The sequence below is a fragment of the Calonectris borealis genome, chromosome 6, assembly GCF_964195595.1.
Source record: "Calonectris borealis chromosome 6, bCalBor7.hap1.2, whole genome shotgun sequence".
Taxonomy (NCBI): domain Eukaryota; kingdom Metazoa; phylum Chordata; class Aves; order Procellariiformes; family Procellariidae; genus Calonectris; species Calonectris borealis.
This window is the reverse complement of record NC_134317.1, coordinates 32,342,327-32,365,870: the sequence shown is the minus strand read 5'-3', so window position 1 is coordinate 32,365,870 and position 23,544 is coordinate 32,342,327. Positions and strand designations below refer to the sequence as shown.

The 23,544-nt window shown below is 36.3% G+C and overlaps 1 protein-coding gene across 3 annotated transcripts in view; it reads right to left on the bottom strand.

The window, feature by feature from the left end:
- The window catches only part of RFTN2 (raftlin family member 2), a 39,592-nt gene extending 17,327 nt beyond the window's left edge, over window positions 1–22,265 (bottom strand). The window contains exons 1-8 of one of the 3 annotated variants that reach the window (XM_075153595.1): window positions 21,745–22,265; window positions 21,150–21,353; window positions 15,864–16,047; window positions 13,709–13,820; window positions 11,341–11,653; window positions 8,097–8,297; window positions 3,251–3,372; window positions 2,046–2,149 (exon numbers count right to left, since the gene is read on the bottom strand). In XM_075153595.1, the coding sequence (XP_075009696.1) occupies window positions 2,046–2,149; window positions 3,251–3,372; window positions 8,097–8,297; window positions 11,341–11,653; window positions 13,709–13,820; window positions 15,864–16,047; window positions 21,150–21,288 (1,175 nt within the window). In that variant the 5' untranslated portion in view covers window positions 21,289–21,353; window positions 21,745–22,265. Of the gene's footprint in view, window positions 1–2,045; window positions 2,150–3,250; window positions 3,373–8,096; window positions 8,298–11,340; window positions 11,654–13,708; window positions 13,821–15,863; window positions 16,048–21,149; window positions 21,638–21,744 lie in introns of those variants that run through there. The other 2 variants (XM_075153596.1, XM_075153597.1) reach the window with 2 other exon arrangements.
- Window positions 22,266–23,544: the final 1,279 nt, after the last annotated feature.

Here is a 23,544-nt window from a genome sequence, read left to right as displayed (position 1 = left end):
TTTTAAAAAAAAAAAAACAAAACAGAAAACTGAATAGCTGTATATTAGACACATGACAGGCACACAAAACGTGATTTATCCTATTTCTTCCAGAAGTATCTCACAAGCCACACCAGGACAACAAGTATTAGACAATTAATGCAGAGACCTACCCAACTCTTTAGCCCAGAAAACAAATGCTTTTCATTAGTCGAAATTATTTTAGTGTTGATACAAAATGAATCCAACTTCAGATTCGGCCGGATTACAACGCCCTTTTGCATGATCACAGCTATTAACGGGCTGGTTGTTTCACATCTGGGAAGCAATGCTACTGCAGACATCTAGTGCAACTGAAATATCTTGCTCATATATTGCCTTTTTACTAGTTCAAGGAACAGGTCCAGTCTAATGCATCTGTAAGCACTTCCTACAGCACTTTTTTCTATTTTTTTTTTCTTACAGCACTTAGCTTCTTTTAAATGGCCCTGCCCTTGCCCTGCAATCTACGAGGTACAAAATAGCATCATTTTGCCTGATGCAAGCACAGGCTGATACTCACAGAGTGGCTGACCCGCAGCTGCTCAGGACAATCTTGTCCCTGCTGTCCAAACCCTACAGGGATGGGTACAGTTACACTGCTTGTGGGATAGAAGAGGCTTGAGGTTAAAACCTCTCTCTCATCCTACGACCCACAGCGCACCATGACTACTAAAATCTTTCTCTCCTGTTGTCCACTCGCGTCCTTCAAGAAGTAGATCCGGATCCTGAAAGCTTATTCTCAAGCTCTAAGATTTGGCCAAAAATTTCAGCTGTTTATGAAAACCGGGCTCAGCGGTTCACATACCGTTAACAAGTCACCATGTCCAAAGCTAATACATTTAGACTACAAAATTTTGTTTGAAGAAATGAATTAAAGGATAACCATTTTGTTTCATGTTCTGAAAACTGCTTCTTCCTGGAGCAAGAGCTTTACAAGTTCAGAATTTCATAAATTTCAGAAGAAAACAGAACATACAGAGACCCTTAAAAAATAGCAGAACATGCCATATGTTTTACCACAATTTCTTCTGTCTTTGCTTTTAACCAGTTAGTCAAAATCAACTATTAAAAATCACAGCCAAACAAAAAAAAAATTCCAAACTACTTTCTGACCAGAAAAACCTCTCTCTCACATGGGTGAGTTGATTTAATTATATCACTTGAACAAAATTCCACTTTTCTGGAGCAGTTCTCTTAGAATCTTTCGTTCACATCCTTTTTCATGCTGTCTTGATTTAATACAGTGAGGTCTGGATCCAAAGATTACTAAAGTCACCCACTCTTTCCATTGTCCTTAATAAGCCCTAAGCCATGCCTCAGTACATTTCTTTGTTTTCAAACCTTGGCAATCTTAATCGAATGAGATGAGAACTTAAAAAAAAAAGTCTGGAACCTCATAGGGGATCCAGGTCTGCTATTTTAGCTTCTCCTAAATCCCCCTCAGTCATCTAAATAAATATTACAATAAGAGAACTGAAATCCAGTATTTTGGTACTGTATTTGAAATGAAACATAATGTCTACATTAAAGAAGCGAAACGGCCCAGTAACTTGCTGGATTAACACATTCTCCTCCCTAATTTGCAATAAATACTGCATGACTGTCTTGTGACAACATGACTTCTTACATAGTCTAAACCAGTCATTCACCAAGGTCCTAAATTAGTGAAACATTTCAACACTTGTTTAAACTTGAAGCATATGAGCAACCCCACTGCTGCACAATTGCTGGGGACTGGGTATATGATAAAAAGTTTCCTAAACAAAATCTTTAATGTTTAGATATAAACAATGTATTTTAAATTTAGGATTATTGGTCTAGTTTGAAGCTCACTGAAGTCAGCAGTCCTAAAGCAGTGTGGTAAAAAAGATTCCACCATAATGTTACTTACATCTCAAGTTTTATATGCAGTTGACATTATTAGCATTTTTTCCCCTGTTACATTTAAGTACACAAGTAATCACTTGATATTTTTCAGAGATGTATACACCAAATATGCTGTAAAAATGCTATTGTTTGGGTACCTGTCATGTCGTACGATAGGTGTAGGCAGGACACAGGTCAGGAGCCATCCAAACTCAGCCAGCGTGTGCAATAAAGGTCCATAATCTGTTTTAATTTCACACCCCTACATTAATAATTATAAAAAGTAGTAAAGAGACTCTGTACAGGCTTTATTTGCATTTCTACACATAAATTACAATAAGTCTCCTCTCATTTATAACGAGATAATCCTCTGAGATGACAAACCATGTTGTTTGGTAGAGATTCACTATTTCAAACTGAAAACAATTTGAAAAGTTCAAGACTACAGAAGACTAGGACAAGAGAGCATATTAACTTCAGGTATAAGCCCTGATTCAGCAAGACATTCAAAGCACATCTCATTTGTTAAACTGGTCATGTTGCTAAATTAATGCCTAAAAACTTTTTAAACACCAGAACAGGTGTCTCAATTGATATATTTAGGTTTTTACTTCACATCTGAATAACAAGCATTTCACCTAGCTGTATATGCGGGTTTTTGGGGCTTGGTGGTTAGGTTTTTTGTTTTGTTTTATGCTGTTTCTTTTCACATCGGTTAATGTATTTATCATTGAATATTTCAAAAGTAAGCCCTTAGTATCCTCCAACAATGATTATTTTCAGATGTCGTTAATTCATACCAATAATCTTATAATATTATTAAAAAAATTAAATAATTTGATTGCTGTACCATGCTACTGCAGTACACGTAAATTTATTAGAAAAAATGAAGTCTTTCATATTTAGCAGTAAAATTTTACTACGAATATACATCTGAAAACCATACTCAATTCATTCACTATCAGTTTTTTCTTGTTCTGTTTCTAGTTTTTGCTATTTTCTTGCCCTTTTTATTTAAAAATACTTCAGCACATTGTCAGTGGAACTGCACTTGCTGAAATGATGTCTAAATTGGTCTGAAACACATACATTTTAGAAAAATATTTTGTTTGGTGGTTGTATTTGTTGGTATGAACATTTGTAAATGTCAGGCCAGAATCCCTGCAGCATATTTTTTATGCACATTGACCAATGGCCACAGGCCTGACTTCATTTTTATGACTCAAGGCTTTAGTTTAGCTTATGCAGGTGGCTTCAAGAAACCATCCTAAATGTTTATCAAACACTGGTACAAGCATTCTAAAGAAAAAAACAAAGAAAACTAGAAGTAGGAAATTGCATTGCTAAATAATCACCAATTTACCTCAATGACTGTCCATTGTTCAACAACTATTGCATCATTTCCTTTCCTGTTAGAACCTGGAACCCCAGCACCTTCTTCTTCGTAGATAAATAATCCTTCTAAAGATTTGGGCACATAGTCCCCTGTGAACATAAAGACAAATATAAATGATAATATAAAGTTAGGTTGATATCTTACTGAGATGTACACATGGGCTTGTTTTTTCTCATTGAACAGTCCTCTAAAATAAAATGAACTGAGACAGCAAATAACTCAATTTTGTGGTTATTTCTGCATCTAGTTACAACTTGATGAAGTATGCAAGTCAAGTTATTATTCAAAACCCTTTTTCTATACAAATTGAACTATGAACCATTTCATTTTCTCAAAAGCATTAGCCACTTCCATGCTCAAGTCTGAATTCCATTTTCCTGTATTCAACATATCCCCCGCAGCAGATGGTCACAAACCCTCTTTATTCAACTTCAATATTGTACACCTGACAATAAATGTGGCTTTTGGTGTGGTGGGAGAGTGCATAAAGACAAATGAAGCATGAAGTGCAAAGCCTAGCTACTGTTACTGAAATAAATAAGTAAATGGCCCCAGGAAGAGCCTGAAACAGAAGTAATTGTAGGAAGATTCCTGATGGGAAGGAAGTTTCAGAGCACAACTCCCTGACTCACATGTTGAAGCCTGACAGTATCCGGTTGGCCCAAACTAAAGCTGTGCATCAAATATTGGTTCATTTTCTGGTTTTGCTTCTCCTAAGAGCCATCGGGAAGCCTTTTGTGCAGACAGCTGACTATCTTAAACTAAATTTGAACAGTAAAATTATGTAATCCTCAGCATATCAGATTTAAATCCTCTCCAATATTGCACAAAGAAATGTAAAGAGATGACTGTTTTTGCTACAGCTTCAGGGAAGGCAAATAAACTTAAAGGAAAAAAAAACACCTAGCAAACAAAGAAAACTTACGGAACACAACTGGTCTGGTTTTAAAAATTGACCAGACTGGCATGGAAGTTGTGCTATGTAGACCAGGAATTCCTGTTTTTTGAGCATGCTTGTTAATGTACCATAAAATACCAACTATTTATTCATACTATTTTTCACAGGTAGCAGATTTATGTAGTTTGAGTTATGATTATTTAGACACTTGCATGCATATATCTTCCACACATTTGTAGAGATATTGGACATATATTATTTTTAGATTACAGATAAATATAATGTGATTGTACATACAACTGAATATATGGGTTCTGGCACAAACATATGAATAGCTGCACAACTCCTAATAATTCATAAATACCAATCTTATAAATCCATGGACTTTGACCTTCCTTCAGTGTTCAGGCAGATACTTAAAATGGGCAGTCCACCTATAACATGTTAGAATATCTCTTTTTCTATCATTGTTCAAACATGATAGAATAACTCTAAATTTTAAACAGTTATTGACACAAGACACCTCCACTCAGTAGTAATTTGAGACAAACTGTTAATTCATAAAGCGTATCATGCCCAAATCACCTCTATTGAAAAAACTACATATGCAGCTAACTGGTTCACCTGCCCATTCTATCGATTACAATAGTTCATCTTTGTTAATATCAGTACTCAAAAAAAAAAAAAGCTGCATGACAGATAACACAAACCAGTAAAAGCAAAAATATTGCCACAGCACTTCTACGATCATGAGAGCCTCCAAGGCAGCTACAAATGGAGGAAACACTACAATGATCCAAATGGTTGCTAAAAGAGAACTTACCTGGATTATTTTTATGACTGCATCCTCTTTTGGTAGCAGAACACAGAAGTTGGTAATTATTAAGAACTCACAATGATGTTTTTTTTTTTTTTTTTTTTTTAGTTCTTTTTATGTTAAAAACTTCTTCCTGCCTTAAATTGGGTATTGCATTTTGATCCTGGTAGCAACAGAATTCTGTGACTCTGCAGAACATCTGTAGAGTCCAAACAGAGGAGGATTTGTGCAGCTGCCTGACTTGTATCTGGTGTTTTTATTTTTATTAATTTGCTCATTTCACTAAGGCTGTATAAAAGGACAACGACTGCTAAAGACACCTCACAGTCTAAAAGCAAACAAACAGAAGTGAGGTGAAGATGACAGACGTACATGCAGACATACAAGAAATAATTCTAGTAATGAGTGCAAGTGCTTAAATACTTCCTCTCCCCAAAAAAGCATTTTAGGTTTCCCTCTGTTGGATGCCAAACTTTTACCTAGTTATAAAACTCTCCCGTGTTCACCTCAAGAACAAACAGTTTAGCTTAAGAACTCAGTAGCTAAATTAATTTCTTACTGTGGTTACAGACACTTGATCAGCTGCAGAATTCTATCCACATAGTGAGCTATGCCTCTGAATATATCCAGCTTAATTCAGCGGCGTCCCACCCATGAGTAACTGAAACACATACCAGTCAAGTGGGGCTGCAGCAGAAGCACCAACTGCTGCAAAGAGGCAGCATGAAATCCCTAAATAAGTCATAACCTGGGTATTAAAGACGGGATAGTTATTCACATAGAGAAGAGCAGACAGATACAGGGGAATGGGAAGACTGTGAAGCTGTTGTTGGACAACAGCTGCAAAGATTAATTTCAACAGCTGCCAAAACCACCCCTCAAGTGAATTGTAACGTATCTCCAGAGAGTTATTTTCCAGCTCTAAAAAAATCTGTATTGAAAACTAGGAGTCTGATTTCTCACCTCTCCTCCCCCAAAGGAAACGCTGTTCTTCCACTGACTTCAATAGATAGGAATTAAGATTGAAGAGCAAAAAAGATGACCAATACAAGCTGCACCATTAGACTGTTTATGAGCATAAAATATGCAGTTTGAGAGGGACTAGCTGCCAAATTCAATGTGAGGTAAATACAGTGATGTTGATGCACTTGTGCTCCTCTGACAATCACTAAATTTATTTTATTGCAGAGCTACAGAAATGTAGTGATTCACTCAAAACTATAAACTACTGAGAACAACAAAAACTGAGAAGCTCTTATTATTTTCAGGGTTTGATTTTTGATGAACCCACATCATCTAACTTCCAAAGATTTTACGTTTCAAACTTTTTTTTTAAAATGTAAGCCCTTCACGAATCCAAGCCTTGCAAAGGGAATGCTGAATGCATATTGTTTTAAATCAGAATACCAGAAAACAAGCATTAAATAAGACATGTAGTAAATACAAAAACTACTCAAAACCCCAGTAATTCTACCCTCCTTGTGTAATTCATGTAAGAATCAGATGTAAAATGACTTATGAAAGCCACTTTAATACATTATTAAGTAAACTACTGCACTTGATAATCAGCCTGAGTATTGCAAAAATGGTTTAAGATCTCTGAAACCACTTCAAACTTTTTACAAGGCTTTTCTTCACTGCAACCCTGTGTTTTGCTTGCTTACACTGAACTGCCATAAGCAATTCTAAAGGAACACCAACAACTTAGAAGTTAGTACAAGCAAGACATGAACGGATCCAGCCAGAGACAAAGTATCACATTAGTGAAGTCTAAATTCTAGATCAAACAACAATTCTATCAAACAACATTTATTACAATAACTAATAAATTCTGAAACGATTTAGTATGTCAGACTCTCTTGGTCTGTTCCCCTAACACTAGAGTACTATCATTTTCTTCAAATTATTTTCAAGTAATTGCACAACAGTAGCTACATACTATTTTTTGCAACGCTTCTAATTTCTGGCCTTCAGACAAATTCAGTTCAAATGGAAATGAATCTCTTAATTACGTATTTTACCAACAGCGGAGTTTTAGAGTTCAAAATACTTCAGCCAGTGAAGAGCTTCTCCTCTTGCCAGCAGTGGTACAGCACTGTCTGACAGCTGTGCCAAAGTGCAGGATTTTGGGCTCAGCAGGGTGTGCAGCGACGGGCTTGGGCCAGCAGCGGCACTGCTGACATTGGGCTTGCATCTGTTCATCAGGAGGATGAAGGCTAGGAACTCTGAAAGAGCTAGTAGGATCTCTCCAGATTAAAAACTGAGCTGAAACTGAAACTGGCAGAATGAAGAAGAAAATTTGAAAATCCTGTGGCTTGAAGCTCTATCATTGTAACCATTTGAGTGTTAACTGAGCTGGCAGATTCCTGCACAAGAGCACAAGAAGCAGGAGGGACCAGGGAGGACCTCTCCCAGCTGTGTGAAAAGGTCCTGGAGGCTCTGCCTACGGTTGAGGGCAAGCACATAAACAGATTTCTCTACTCTCTGCATATGTCCGCATATATCCACATCTGACCAGAACAACCTGCAGAAACATCCTGAAACTTCAGGATCAACAGTCGAATTTTAATGCAATTTGGGGTTTTGGAAAGAATTTTTAAGCCCAGCAAAGAGCTGGAGAAAGCAGGAAGCACGGAAAGTCTGACTTAGGTTTAACGGTACAGTAAGCACAATGAGAACTCAAGGTGCTCTCTTGTCTCATTAGAAACATTCAACAGGGTGCAGCACAGTATCTACAGTGAGCAGCAGAATACCAACATCAGGGAAACATGTATCTAATGATTTCTTCCCATTATCTTTTCCTTTAAAAAAACAAAACAAAGAAAAAAGAACTAGCTCAAAAGGTTTATTTCATTATAACACTACACTACTTTCCTGCTTTGGAAATCCTCAAGTTTGGTAAAAAACAGAGTTATAACTGCCCAGAAAACAAGTTATTCCCTTTTCAGGTATCAGATTCTATAAATTTACAATAACTATCTGAACATGTTTACATATTGCCCTTCACATCAAAAAACACCATGTTGCAGAACATGATCTACTTTTTGCAAGTTACATAAACAAGTAAAAGCTTCATGGTATTTTGGGACAGTACTCACCTTTAGCAGTTTCCCAGTGTACAAAAGAATCAACTAAGGACAATCCTTGTTTATAATAAAATGTGGTTAATTCCAGCCAGTCTGCTTCCAGTGTACTAATAACTGGCCCCTTTCTTGTTACTTTCATAGACAAAATGCCTTCATGATAGGTCCAGCAGGCAGAATCATCATCAAAAACATTGAAGACTGTATATAGCTTGTCTAAGAAAAGAAAAAGGAAGAAGAATGAACCTCTCGAAGAAGCGTGTTCCAAAATAAAAATACTATTAATCTCTTATTTCAACATGATTTTCTAATTCTGAGCAACAGTTTTAAGAATGTTTCATGATGTGACTGTACTCAGCTTGAGCCCTAAACACACTCAGGAAAAGTATGAGTGGGGTACGCTCTGGGATATGAGAAAAATTTGAACATATTACAGTTGGGTTGTCACTGCACCTTTTAGGTAGGTGGGTTTTGCACAGAGAAAATATACTAGAGCCAAGAAAAACCCAGTGGAAACAGGCTTCATTTCTGCTACTCATGGAACTTCTGACTACAAATATTTGAAATTACTATAACTGAAGATTAAAGACAATTTTCTAAATCTTTAAATATTAAGAATGCCTTGTGCAGTATTGATTTTTACGTGTTATTTTTTGAAGATTATTGAAGTACTGGTATAATTAGCTGCCTACTGGGGTTTCCCACACAATACCTGATGAGCGTGTGAGTTAAGCACACAAAACCTGCATATCCTCAAGCGCTTTTTATAGTTAGGCATTAATACAGTGCTTTTACAAAAACAGAGTCATATACAAGCATTCATCAAAAATTAAAATTCACAAATCCATACCATTTTAGGAAATCACTGGTGACAAGTTATGAAGTCCTAGATATATAAATGTATTCTACGAATACACTCACATGTATGTCACTGCTGTGGAGAAATAACACAAAGCAGTTGCAAAAAAATGCTCTCAGGTTGTCTAATACTTCAACATTTGAGCAGCCTAAATCAATACAAACCAAACTCTAGAAAGCAGAAGTATTCACATTGCCTAAACAAAGGAACTTGGTTTAGATGGCCCCACTTAAGAACCTAGTCTCTCTAGGCTCCAGAAATAGAGGGAGATTTCCAAAGTAGGATTTGGACTGTACGTAGTCCGAATCAGTCTCTGGGAGAATGCCTCTCTGTTTGGAGAAGTGTTACCACACCCACTGCAATTGACCTCAGGTGCCTGGAATAAGGTAGAGTAAATTCAGGACACAATTTTGAACTTTATCAGTAAAAAATGACTCTCCTTTCTAACCAGTTTTATTTTATCACCTCCACTGGTGGTTGTGTTAGCATAAACATGTTTATCCTGACAAACCTGAATTTCCTTTCCCATATACTAGAGTGAGATCACTTTTATATGTGTTCTTCAGGAAAAAAATAATCAAGTTTCCTGATACAACTATTCAATTGCTCAAGTGTATCAGAAATTTGCCTCTGCAAGTGATGTATTTATAAATAGTCAAAATCCATATGTTATGACACCCAGATCTAGAATTCAGACAGAGTTCGGCGTCTTCAAGCAGACCTAAATAGAAATGGCATACTGAAGTAGCAGTATATACCTACATGCTTGTAGGTATTTCTTTGAAAACTCACATCTGTATTTTTTAGAATGATGGTTACACACAACATTTACAAAGAAAGATGGTTAGGTTTTCATAAGTTTTGTCTTAGGAACTCCAATAACTTTACTGAGTATTTGACTAGTAGTATAGAACCCTAGCATATTCCTGCCCAAAGCTTTTTGAAGAATTTCCTGAGAACACTGCATGTAGGGGATGCACTGGTTGCTAACCTACCTGGTGACACCAGTCTGCACAAACAAAGCTCCTTAACAGAACCAAGAGTTTTCCGTTTTTTGCTTACAGGATTTCTATTCTGCTACATATAGCAAACCCACTATTTCAAGCTGTAAGGAAAGAGTTAAGCTTTAACAGATGATGCTATAAAGGCTCAGCATGTTGTACAAGAACTGCTTTAATTCAAGTGTTAAAAATAAGGACATTGATTATCTCAGTGCTTGAGTCATTATCCTGACAGTCTACAAACTGGAGAGGGTGCTTAACTCTTAACAGGAAAGTGAAAAGGTTGCTTTTGAGCGCAATTAAAACATGTCTGGCCCATCAGGGAAGAACCTATTATGTCAAAATGCAATCTGACATGAAAGTTTCATGCTCCCTGCTTTCTACACAATACTATCTTGCATTAGTTCTCATGCTGTAGATTACTTCCTCCTTTTCAGCTTTTCTTCCTAACAAACCAGGAGGCCTTAGTGTTTCAGTATGAGAAGTCACTGTTTCAGGAAATCTCTCACACAGACTACACTAAGTATCTCAGATTCTTCTACAACTACGTTCTCTGCCACAGCACCAACATTTATCAATGATACTTTTCCTTCCTATAGAACTTCTTAATGCTTACTTTTCTCTAGTGTAAATTCATTTTGTAACAATTATCCTCTTTGATTTCATGGTCAATGCATCAATTTAAGTGATCTCTTTCAGGCTGCTTCTTGAAGGCATGTTAACCAGAAAGAATCCATTATGAACGGATTTGTTTGCTGTACATTATGTGAGTTGGCTAGAAGCACGTAAAAGTACAGCTCTAGCTGGAAGGAGATCTCTTTGTTGTCAGTTTTGAAACAGGCAGGAGAACTGGAATCATAACATTCTTGGAAATCCAGTACATGTTTATGATTTAATACTAAGAATAAGTGAAAACTATATGCATTTACAAAAAGGTTTTAAAACAACTGCACCCTTCTAAAATAAAACATTTTTACTGCCACATATTTGTTACACACATATCAAGCAAAAAAGCTATCTGTTTGCACCACATTTAAAATTGGAATTCACTGTGGGTCGTTTTTTGGTTTTGTGTGGGGTTTTTTTTTTCCTTTTTCTTTTTTTTCCTTTTTTACAAACTAGAATTTTGACAGTACATTTATAATATTCTATATAAGAACTGAAATATCATTTTAATATATTACCACAGTTCACACATATATAGAACAGAAGGTATTTCCTGTTTCCTTAACTGGTAACTTTTTTAGAAATACGTATGCATTTAAAGGAAGATGCATCTTCCAAAACCAGTCTTTGATACAATAGAACATACTGTTCTGTTATTTTTTTCCAACACCTTTTTGAAACAACAGCTCAATAAAATACCTTATTTCTGCAATAAACAAGCAGCATTTATTACCGTCTCCTTTTTGTGGTTTAACAGGGCTGACTTCTTTTCCAAACTGGAAATCTGCATCCTGTAACAGACCACTTTCTCCTTGCATTTCCTCCTCTATCCCACTCTCAGATGAGTGACCGCTCAATGTCCCTTCATTCCAGCTTTTATAGTTTTCATCAGAATTTTTTCTTCTGTGTTCCCTATTTCTTCTGCCCAGTGTTGATTCCAGCTCTGCACTTCCATCAGTGCTTGTTCCATTACAGGCTTTAGTTTGAGGAAAATGCTGCGTTACAAATCCCACAAACTTCTTTCCTCTCTTAGCAGCTTCATTAACCTGTATTTACAACAGAAATTTATCTGCAAAGTGATTTTAGAATTGCACGTAACTTTTTTTAAAAAAGCTTCTATATATACGTTCTGTTTAACTAAACTGCTGATTTTCAAGGACATAAAAACACAACACTGTACTATAGGAGGGTGGCTTGTCTTTATACACTGCCCATGTTCCAAAGTTAATGGACGTCTTCCAGCATGTCTTTGGACTGAGGCCAAATAAGGTAGCCAACACTGGTACCGACTTCGGTGTATACAGAATCCTTCATTTAGAACAAATCCAAAGTATTTTACTTGCTGTGTTGTAGTGACAAGCAGTATACTGGTGCAATAAATAGTACTGTTTCTCTAAACATGCAATACCAGTCATACTAAAATCACTGACCACTAATACTATAGAAATATCTATTTGTCATGTGTCATGATTCATTATCCCCTGGTTCCCTTCGAGGCTACTCAGCTTCCCTATTACTGAGAATAGTGAAGGAGCAGGGAAAGGAGGGAGCTATAAGCAAATTAAAATCCTCTTAACTCTGCTTTCAGCCAGGGTAGGTCTTTTTCCCTGCACTGAAGTCTCAAAATACAACTGTAGAATATGTGCCACCTGTGGGATGTGCCTGTTCTTGGAGGAAGTTTTTTTTTCCCTGGGATAAGGAGTGCTGCCATTTAGGAAGGTGATCCCACCGCCATCTTGTGCTACAAGCTCCCCTGTGCAATAAAGTATTTCCAGGAAAATACAGAAACCCCAGCCCAGAAAGAAGTCGCCTGGGAAGTACTGGATTAGGGGGGTAGAGAGAGAAGGATCTCTACCCAGTTAACTCACATAAACTATTAATCAAGAGAGTGAAAAACACTCAAATAGCTGATGGTACTACAATCCCTTTTTAGTACCATGATAGAGTGAAGTGTTACCACCTACCACCATTATGTATGTACAGCAATGATATATGTCAATCACTATGACTATACAGAGCTGCTGCTTCTCAGAGAACCAAAATAATTTTAAATGTCACGAGCAACATGCAGAAAAAGAGGTAATATGATAATCTTTTTCCTGAAATGCCACGAAGTCTTATGGGTTCAGACCTTTTAAAAAAAAAATTATACTGGATTACTGGCTCAATCTTTTTAAACATGGAGAATTTTTACAATCAAATTATTTTCACTTACTACTTCTGTTCCAAATTTGCTTGCAAGACTGAGGCACCGCTAATTTCAAATGTATTTTTCCCTTAAATGTTTGTCTGGTGTGCTATACAACCAACCTGGCAATACACATATAGTATAAATGTGTAATGGAATCCCATTTTAAATTCGAAACATCTGAAAATTTCAAAACAAGCCATTTAGAAATTTTGAAAAACTCTGTGATAATTTCAAAGATCATTAAAGATCTCTAATATGCTTTTTCCTCTTCTTCTTTCCTTGGCAACTAATGTAAAAGATATCACTAACTCTTGTAATAACAATAGTTTCCTGTTTCAGCAAGTCTTCAATTTTGCAGAGGAAGTGAAACACAAAAAGAACTAGAACTAGAACTTGCATTCCAGTGGATGTTTAGTTTTCTTTAACTATACAATATTTTCAAAAGCTGTGCAAAGCAAATATTTAATACAATTACTGTGTATTTTGTATTTCTGTTAAAGAATGAAAAAAATATTTCTTAGAAATTGCATCTATCCATGTTCATTAGGAATACTTTACTTAACCCAGAACAACATAAAACTTCAGATTTTTTTTTTAATATTAATTCCAGAAAAAGCTATCATACAAGCATTTTAAAAAGACTGACTGAGAGTTTGGGCCTGATTCTGCTTTCAGTGGTGTAAGCGGCCAGTCTCCCAAAACTTTACAGGGCTCAGTACTAAGTCCTAAATTAGAAAAAGCAACTAGTGAATAAAAATAACTCCTTTTGCATCAAGACAAGACTTTGTAGCTTCTATAAAATAAACCAAAGTTAAAACTCAAAACTAAAAAAACATCAACCACTAAATATAACTTACATGTATGGTAGAAATAAAAATCTCAAGAGAAGTTTGAAAAAACCCTCCGTTACCTTTTCCAACAGTTCTTTCACTACCTCATTTGTCAGTGTTTCATACATTAAAGGACATTCCTCAATCACCAGCCTGGGGTGCCTTTGTCCTCTGGGTGCTGCATGCTTCTGGCTAGAACACAGAAAGAAAGCAGTCTTTGTCAGGAGTTTGCTGCTAACTTGGGCAAATGCTTGCATATAGAATTCTTTTCTTTTGGAATAGTTATGAATGAAATCCTGGCAATGCTTCTTCATACTTTTATTTAGAACTCAGCGGTTTTTGGTATTTTGTTCTGTTTCTTACACAAAGTGGCAGGTACTGTGTATTACAGTGTCAGGGTAAGAATATTGATATTTAACAGGAATTTCATCTGAACAATGTTAATAGACATCTTTTGGAAACTGAGCTTTATTGACAAACAGCCATGCTTTTGTAATAAACAAACCCAAAAATCTCTGATAATGCAAAAACCCCCAAATTTAAGCTATAAATTCAGCAAGCACAAAACAGGTTCAGTTTTGCAGAAAACATACTATGAATAGAAATGGTACTTTTACACTGTTAACATGCTGCTGTTTAGTTTTTGTAACTAAAGCAGAGTTGTAGCTACAGTATGAAATACAGTGTAGGCAAATACAAAAAATACAATGCTGTAATAATTTTGTGTTAGGTAATGTTTAAATCACTTCCATTTAAAGAATAGTATTCATCATGTTTTATCTAAAGCCAGTTAGGTTATTATTCAGACAACAATACTTGGTGTATATCAGTAATACAACGGGATTTTATTTGAAGTTTCCTTCACACAAACTTTTGCGCTTTAGAATGAAACACCAATGAGACACACTCAAATATAAAAGGTAACTTTCCAGATAGTAGTCGGAGAAGATGTATTTGCCTATAGGAAAACCAACATAGGTACATATGGCACCTGCATAGGAAATTGGGAACCTACACCCAACAGTTTCAAATGTAGGCTGCAGGGTTTCATTCTTCAAGGGCCTAAAGGTTTTCAAACCACAACTTCATAAGCATCCCACATCTACAGGGATAAGGTGAATTGTGCGAGTCGTGCGCTGGCAGTGTCAGCTCTTAGAGGCCTCAGCTCCAGAGAGCAAGTATTCTGCTTTTCTTACACAAGCATTTGCCCACATGGACAACATTCACCTTGTTTGCAGATGAATTTATAAAGGTAAGTTGTATGAGCAGCAAATACCATGGGCAATGCTTGTTTAAACAAAGCGTTTGAAAAGCTCCCTCAAATGAACCATGTTTTACAGAAGTCTTACTGGAGTGGCAGGGGGTACCTTCCAACTCACACCCTTCTGGTCTTCCAAAAGAAAATGAAAGAACCTTTGTGCATCGCACTAGGACTTAAGAAAGAAGGGGAAGCATGACAGCTCCTAATGCAATAAGAAATCCACTTTTCTAGTTATTCAAAATAAGAACAAAAGGTTATCTTCTTAGCATTCAAAGGAACTAATGGTAAAATTTCTTTGTACATTTTCTTTATGATCACACGGTAATTACAATGCAGTGAAAACAAAAGTAATAAAAAAGACCACGGAGCTGGAACATATACACAAACTCTTGACTCTCCCTCAGTGTCAAAACCAAGCTTTTGTATGCCTCCCCAATCACAGAGTGATTATTTCCTTCTTATTAAGAAGGAAAAATAAACTATTTATCTCTGACAAACTAAGTAATTCACACTTTATAGGTCATTTTCCCTGAATAATGCTCTTATGGGAAAAGTGAAGACACAAAGTGTTGAAAATGAAGAAGGAAAAACAGACATGAAAAAGTTTAAAGCAGCTTATTACTCCCTAGTGTTTTGTTTAATCTTGTATCTGCTGCAGGTTCTAAGACAGATGATACATTATTATAAAGATGAATTAAAAATAAAAGGGTAAACTAAGAATTTATCTTCCCACAAATTATGGTAAGCAACTTAGGATTTTTGTTTCGACATTTACTAAGGCAAAGTAAACATTAGTCTATTGTGTGCTTAGCGTTAATTAAAAAAACATTACTAACTTGCTCACCTTTCTAGACAAGGAACAGTTATTTGATTCTCTGAAGTGCTCATTTCATTAATAATGTATGCGTGTTGAGCAATCCACTTACAAATGGCTTAAGTAACGGACCAATATATTCAAATTATTTCACTGTTACCTTAATTTTAATCGTGAAAGTACCACTCGATACATGTGACTTGCAGGGAAACTCCTCCTACGTCCAATTGGCAGTATAATAGGATGAACAGCTCCTACAACATATCCTTTGCTGTAATATCCTTCCACCTTAGATGCTATATCCAACACAGAACTGATCTTGATAACTTCTGGATTTGAAGAAGCTAAAAGCATTGAAAGCAGAAGAGAAGCACATTATACTGTGGATGTCCATATACTTTCTGGGTGAGTTCCTTTTATATAAACCACACAAAATCTACCCCAAGGCATTTACTAAAAAGCTACAGTTCTATTTACACAAGAAAAAGCAGATTCACAACTGATTCTAGAGTATTCAACTAGCTGAAGTACATATTTTACAAGTTAATATGATCTATTTTTAATCTATTTGGCAACACTTTCTGTTGGATCTAGCTTTGCCACGCTGATTTGAGAGCTGCATCAACATCTAAACACACAACAGGTCTGAACTTAAGAAAGCAACTATTTTGCCTAGCCAAAGCCTTAGACATACTGAAGCAGTGTCCTTCAGCCCTAGTTGTGAGGTATATTCCCGTACAATGAATTTAAGCCTAGAACAATTGGTTTGTTTTTCTTAAATACTTTTTTTTGGATCCCTTAGAAGCGATCTGTGCATTGCAGGTTGAAATTTTAACATAGTCCCAATTCCTTTTTCCAGTAGACCTAAGTACATGTCACCTATGTAAGCTATGTGCTGTCACTAACTTCTAAGGAGGACCCCTATGAATGTGTGCAAGCATTTCCAATCAATAGACAACAGCTAGGTGCTACATAGCTATTGGGGGAAACTACATAGATAAAGGGAAAACTTTTTGGAGAACCTTTTTTGAATGGTCTGATCCACAGCTTTTGCACAGAGAAAAGGAAGATTCCACACTGGTAATAGATTATATATTCTGCCACAGTAAGTCTGATGGTCAGTATTTCCTATTCCCCTGAACTCCAGCTGGAATTGTAGATGCTCTCAGAGCCTCCACAAAGCAGGAAATCAATACTCATATACAGACAGTAACTGAATTTTGCCAGCATATATTTGCCATCATCAAAATTTTCATCCTTTGCAGATATGAACTCTTATGACAAGACAGCTAGGCTTGGAATTTGGTGATGTTTATCAGTGACCCTGCTGCAAGTGACATACTTTTGTGTTCTGATGGGTTCCTCTCTTTGCAAGACTTTCAGTGCATTAAGACCAGTGTTCAACTATATTAAAGGATGCCTCAGTTGGAATTAAGCGTCCTCAAAACGCTTTGAGATACAAACATTTTAACATGCTGCTTTAAACATTCCCTTGCAAACCATACAATAAACTGAAAACAGTTAAATACACTAATTCTTCTTTGATTCTGTAATTTAAAAAAATGATAGAAAAGAAAGAAGAACAGATACATGCAATGACATAAATCTTACTTGCCACTTTGTAAACGTACTCCGTAAAGTTAATTTCATGTTCTTACATCCTCTTATCTACCTACCCTATATTGTAGGTAGGCAATGACAAGTAATTTAAGGACTTTATCAAAAACACAACAGGTCACAAAGTCTACCTATCCTACTGGTTTAAAGTATCATAAACCAGATATATGAATCTTTAGTTTGCCTAAATCTTTTATTCTAATAAACTGAATTAGAATTCTGCTGGTTCACAAATGATGTATTCTGTAAAATATCAATCTCTACACTGCTTTCCCACTATAAAATGGGGATAATACTGATATATATATACACTATGGAGGTTTTTTAAAACAAAACAAAAAAAACCAAGAAAAACCCCCCACAAAAACCCCCACCCAAACAAAAAAACCAAACCACAAACCAGAAACTAATGTTTTACAACACTCAAATGCTTTTAAATACCAACTTTTACTAAAGGGAAAAAGGAATGGAGGCCTGGTTGTTACTGTAAGAACCTTAACAGCTCAGAAAAGCTATCAGGAGAAACCAGAATAATGTGTATCATAGGAAATGCACACTACCAAAAACTATCACTAACATATATATTGACAGTTTATTGCTGATAACCAGCAAACTCAACCTATTAATGTAAACTCTGCCATTCTCAGTCATAGGGACAGAGTTGTTGCACTTTCTTGTGCTACCTTGCCTTTTTTTTTTTTCCCCCAGACAGTACGTCACAGCCCTCCCTTTCACAGACAGATGATATTTTGCCCTTAGTAACACCTCCATCCCATGATTCCACTCGTAGTAAATCCAGGAGATATTAAATACATATTGAAGAAATAACTGCTCTACAGCCCAAGAGCCAAAAAAGCAAGAACGTATGCAATGTGATCATCACTTCACTGATTTTGAAAATGTTTTAACCATTTTTCATTAAGAAAACTTCCTTCCTGATGTGCTGTCACCAGGTAGCCAAAATACTTTTACAAATAACAGAACTACAGCTAACTTGCTAGCTTTATAGTAAACTTCAGATGCACGATATTGAAGATGACAAAACAGCTACTTCATACATATTCATACTGTTATTCAGAGTGACAAGAACTTCACAGCATGTCATCTTAGTGGGTTGTTAGTGAAATACCCTTGCATCGATATTCCTTCTTTTCCCCAATAGGAGAGCTGTAGAAAAGGCATAAGCGTGCTTGAGTAGGAGTATTTAAACTATCCCTACTTTATGGTTAAACTGACCTCAAAATATAACAGCTGTTTTTGTAACTGAGATACGCCTCATGATTGAGACCGTAGAATTTACAATAATTGAAAAGCATTTAAAATTACACTTCAAAGTCCACTGCTCCCTTTCCTTTGTACTATTCAATCCCACAAAAATAAAAGACTGGCTGTAATTTTCTTATTTGGGATTCTCCTGATGCAAAAGAACCTCCATGGAACTCAAAGCTGATTTTTAGAGTTTACATTTCAGGGACCAGGAAGGGAGACGCCAAGGTACAATACACTGCTGATGACTAGTTAAGACGTGCAGGGACTCCAGCCAGCAAATTTAGGCTACAGCATGGTTGACCTAATCTGCATCATGGCTTCGGAGAAGATCAGGGACTCCTGAAAGCCTCCCCAGCAGGCTCATTTTGACTTCACATAGCATAAATCTGATGAAGCAGAGAATAAGGCATATTAAACTGAAATAATGCATTTACACTTGCTACATTTTTATCTTGATGCAGGACATAGCTTACTGTAGGATCTTATAAAGGATTCTAAGTGCAGATTTTCTGTTTTACTTGGTGCCAGATCCAGTGGTAACAAGTCACTCAGGCAAACAGAAATCTCAGATGTTGGGTAAGGTCTTGCTCTGGAAATCAGCAGATACAGAGTGCCATGAAGACGTAACATGCAACTTGACAGCAGTGTGAAAACTAACTTTGGTCTAAAGTGATAAAAGGCTCTCAACTTAGGTTTCATTTAGCCAAAGGATATTCAAGTAGCAACAAGTACGTGAGCGAGTTGATTCGGGTAGCAGGGAAATAACAAAAAAGCTCCACAGTATTTTAGCCAATCCTGCATTGCTTCAGAAATGCCTCCAAGACACTACATGCACCATTTTTTTCTGTACTCATGATCTTAGCTCTAAAGAGTAGAGACCTCAAACAAAAAATATTTTAAGGTCAAATACACACACAGCTAGAGTGTTTCAACAGAAAAATACCCGTGTTTACAAATCCACTTGCTCACAGTTAGAAACCAAAAGTTAAGCAACTATCTAAAACTGATCTCACTGTTATTTAGCATTCATAATTCCACAGTAAGCCACTGAAGCTAAGCACTTTTGAGTATCAGACTAAACAGGAGAAAATGAATCTTTACTGCTGTAGGGATAGGTTATTAAAATAATACAGAGATGCACCTTTATTTGCACTTGTTTGATGTGCTTTTTCTTTAAAGTCACAACCACCTTTACAACAAATCCTTTACACAACACTTCCAGAAACTTGTTACTTTAAACATAGCAAAACTAGTCAGAACACAGACTATTTAAGACCACTAAATGCTCTTCAGTCTCAAAAAACAATAAAAAAAATCTAGTATCCTTTTATTATCAGTAGATTAGTAGGTAATTAATGCATTAGGCAGCCTAGCTTTATTTCCAGTACATTACCACTACTACTTTCTCAACACAAAGTTTTGTTTCTTCAAAAGGCAGCAGCCAGTGAGAAACTCTTTAAATGTGTAAATAAACAGAACAACAAATACAGTCATATATCAAGTACTATAACTTAATAGAATGTGGCTTCTATTAGTATGTTGCAGTTTTTCAACGAACAGACTGATACATTTTAAATAAAATTATTACTGCAGTCCTTTCATTTAGAGTTAAAACTAAGCAGAGGCCAAGTTTTGTTTATGAAAAAGTTCCTGAAAGTGTAACAAGACATGCACTTACACTTTCTCCCTTTATCAAACCCTTCTAGCAACTGCCTTTACTTAAAATCCTTGTTATTAAGAATTTCCAGTAGATCGGGTTGTTATAAAATGCAAGTTACTACAAAGTGACTGCAAAACTGAGCTGTCTGTTCTCGGAGGGCAGCCATCTGGGCTTGTTTATGTTTTCAACTTGGTGGAACAGGGAGTTGCTCTGTTAGAGACGGGACACCCTCGGGAAGGAAGTATCCCACAGAGCACTGTCTGCCTCTAGCTATGCATACAAATTTTGTTTCATTTTGGTCATGATTTCAAAAGACTATTCAACAACTACAAATAAAGCATTTGGAAAAGATAGTAAGACGAAACTAAGACTCTTACTAAAATATCTACAAAGAGACTGGGGCGGGCGTAAGAGGGGAAGCTACTCCTGGTATACTAAGAAACAGACTTACTTCTGCATAAAGTAACAAGGACAATGACAGCCTGTTTTCAAAAGTTGAGCACATTTTAAAAAATTGTTATTCAATTAATGCTTAGGCACAGTGTATTTTCTGAACCGTCACACTGAATTCAGACAACCATTATTCAAAGCGAGTATGGATAGCAGTATCTGACTCACAGGAAACTAGGAAAATCTCTAACAGTCTTTAGCCAGCTTCCTTAACAAGGACAGTTGTGTAATTTGGAGGGTTTGGTTGTTAAAAATACTTCAGTAGTTTCCATTGTAATTTTCTCTAAGTGATGACCTTCGTCATGATTTGTGTATCAAAATAAAAGTCTTACGTTTTGGCTAGCTTTGATAAAAGTATCTAAGATTTACTGTAAGTCAAACAAGACAGAACTAAGTTAAATCCTATTCCTTGCCTTCTCAGAATAGTAAAGATACAACATAAAAAGATACCTTCTAAAGTAAAATCCAGCAATACATATTCATAAGCAGAATCCGTCTTTGTTTCAACTTGTGGTCTCTTCAATGTAGAAAAGATTTTTCCAGGGCTGCTATCATCTGGGTCTTCCAGCTTTCTCAGTCCGCACCCCATGGCAAGATCTGCAAATGATTAAATCGCAGGAAGAGTGGGGGGAGCAGCAAGATCTGTCGCTCTCACTACAGGGGGAAAAAAAAAGTAACCAAATAATTCCCTTCGATTTTGTTTTCTATTAGCCGTAAATCCAAATGCAGAAAAAGTCCGGTTCCCAAATCAAAAAGCAGAGGTACTTTCCATTCATTTTTTACATAGAAACAGTAAGCCCGTGATGATTTCAAGCCACAAACTTGGTAAGAGTAGGCTTGATTTCTCAGCAATATTTGAGCTGCTACAAACTAGCAGAGATTTTCCATGCCACGTCAATTTACAGCCAGCCCCCTATCAGGGCTCTCTTGCAGAGGACACCAATAGTGCTTTGTTTGTCCTTCTAGACTGACTGGGTAAGGGGGGGCTGTAGGGGGGAGCAGAACTGAAAAAGAAAGTTAGAGAAACTTGTCTGTAATTACTTACCTCCAAAAGTTCTACTCAACTGCAGTAGCAAGTCAGAGGGAAAAAAGCAAGTTAGTCAGAATGAAAGAATGAGAAAAGAGCCTCAACATGGTTGGAGACGAAAATCATTTCCAGAAAGGAAGTCAGCTTCAAGAGGAAATTGCTTCTGGCATCTCAAAGGGTAGAAAAGTAAATGAAAAGCAGTTTAGTCCTTATTTTAGATTTCAAAGTTTGGTTCCTATTTCCTTTCCACAGGAACTTTCTTCCAGGAGGGAAAAAAAAAAAAAAAAATGAACATAGTGTTATATATTGTAATAATGTAAAAATATATAGTAGAGAAATTTCTTGTCAAGAAAATCAGTAAGAATCTACATCGCTAAAATCAACTTAAGTAATTGGTTTTGATATACACTGAAAAATGACACTGAAATATTCCTCATTTCAGAATCAGAAAGACTTTTCCAATGTTATATATGAATATAGTTACAAGACTTTGTTCCCCATTTTTCAGGGTATTGAATGACTGAAATCCTCTCCTCCTCTGCCAGGCTGACCTTAGGTTAGTACAGCCACAGACTTTCAACACTGTTTCCTAAGCATATTTTTCTTTAAGTCCTGAAAATTTAGTATAATTTCAAGGGGTCTCATTACTCTTACATTAACGACTGCAAGTCACTTGTAACTGTATTACACCTGCTGCAGACCTCGATAATGCATGGGAAAACAAAGGAACAGTGACTGATTTTCTCAGGCCCTGTTACTGTCGGGGTGGGCGGTTAGAAAATTTACTTTTTTAATTTTAGACTGCATCTAGAGAAATTAAGAGTCACCTAGAGAAAACCAGAGATTCACAATACCATTTTGGATGAAAGGAACTGCACATTTGAATTTAAAAAGCTTTTTACTTTTTTTTTCTTCACTGAAAAATATTAATCTTATAAAAAATGCCCATATTTTCTATAATCAATCACTGCAAGTTAGGCATTAACCATTTGTGGTTTTCTTCCTGTTCTACTGCAAGCAAAGTGATCAACATTTAAGTAGCTTACCAGGAATGATAAGTCTGCAGACTATATCCCCTTGGAAATCCACATTATAGTTTAAAATTACTTTACTTTGGAAGAATTTAAAAATCACTGAGTGCAGAGGCTATGCAATAATTACGACTTCAATTCCACAGTCTTTAAAACAAGCTCCCAGGTGCTGAAACCAAGAAAAAACCCTCAGTGTTGTCTTCTTGATTAAAACCTAGAAAAACATACTAAATAAGCAGAATTCTTCAGCTTCCTGCATGTCTTACACAGAAATTGCTCCCAAACACTATTTTTTTTTTCAGTAAAGGTCATCCCCGAATTGTTGCTATACCAGACATACATGTAAACTGTCCACTTAACCTTGTGAATCCTCCTGCTTCATTCCGCACAGTCCTTAAGATCCACTGTAACTGCCTGTATAAAGCCATGGCATGACTAAGACAGCTGCAAGTAAAACAACTTCTTGCAGCACTAGTCCAGTTGCCAGCTAGTTGCTTTTTTTTTTTTAAAAAAATTATTTAACTAAAGATAGCTACATTTTTAATGAGGCCAGAATATTGTATTTTGAACTCTTTGTGACAAGGCTTAAACCATACTTCAACCCTCTCACCAAAATAGGATTTTTCATAGTATAAACAAACTCTTATGACACCGACACAGAAACTGATATGGATAAAAACAATGGTCCTTATTTTGGGTAACCCAGATTAGTTAAGTAGTTATAAGCTTCCAAGGTAGAAGTCAGTCAACAGTTGCCATTGCAGACTTGACTCAAAAGTCACTAGAC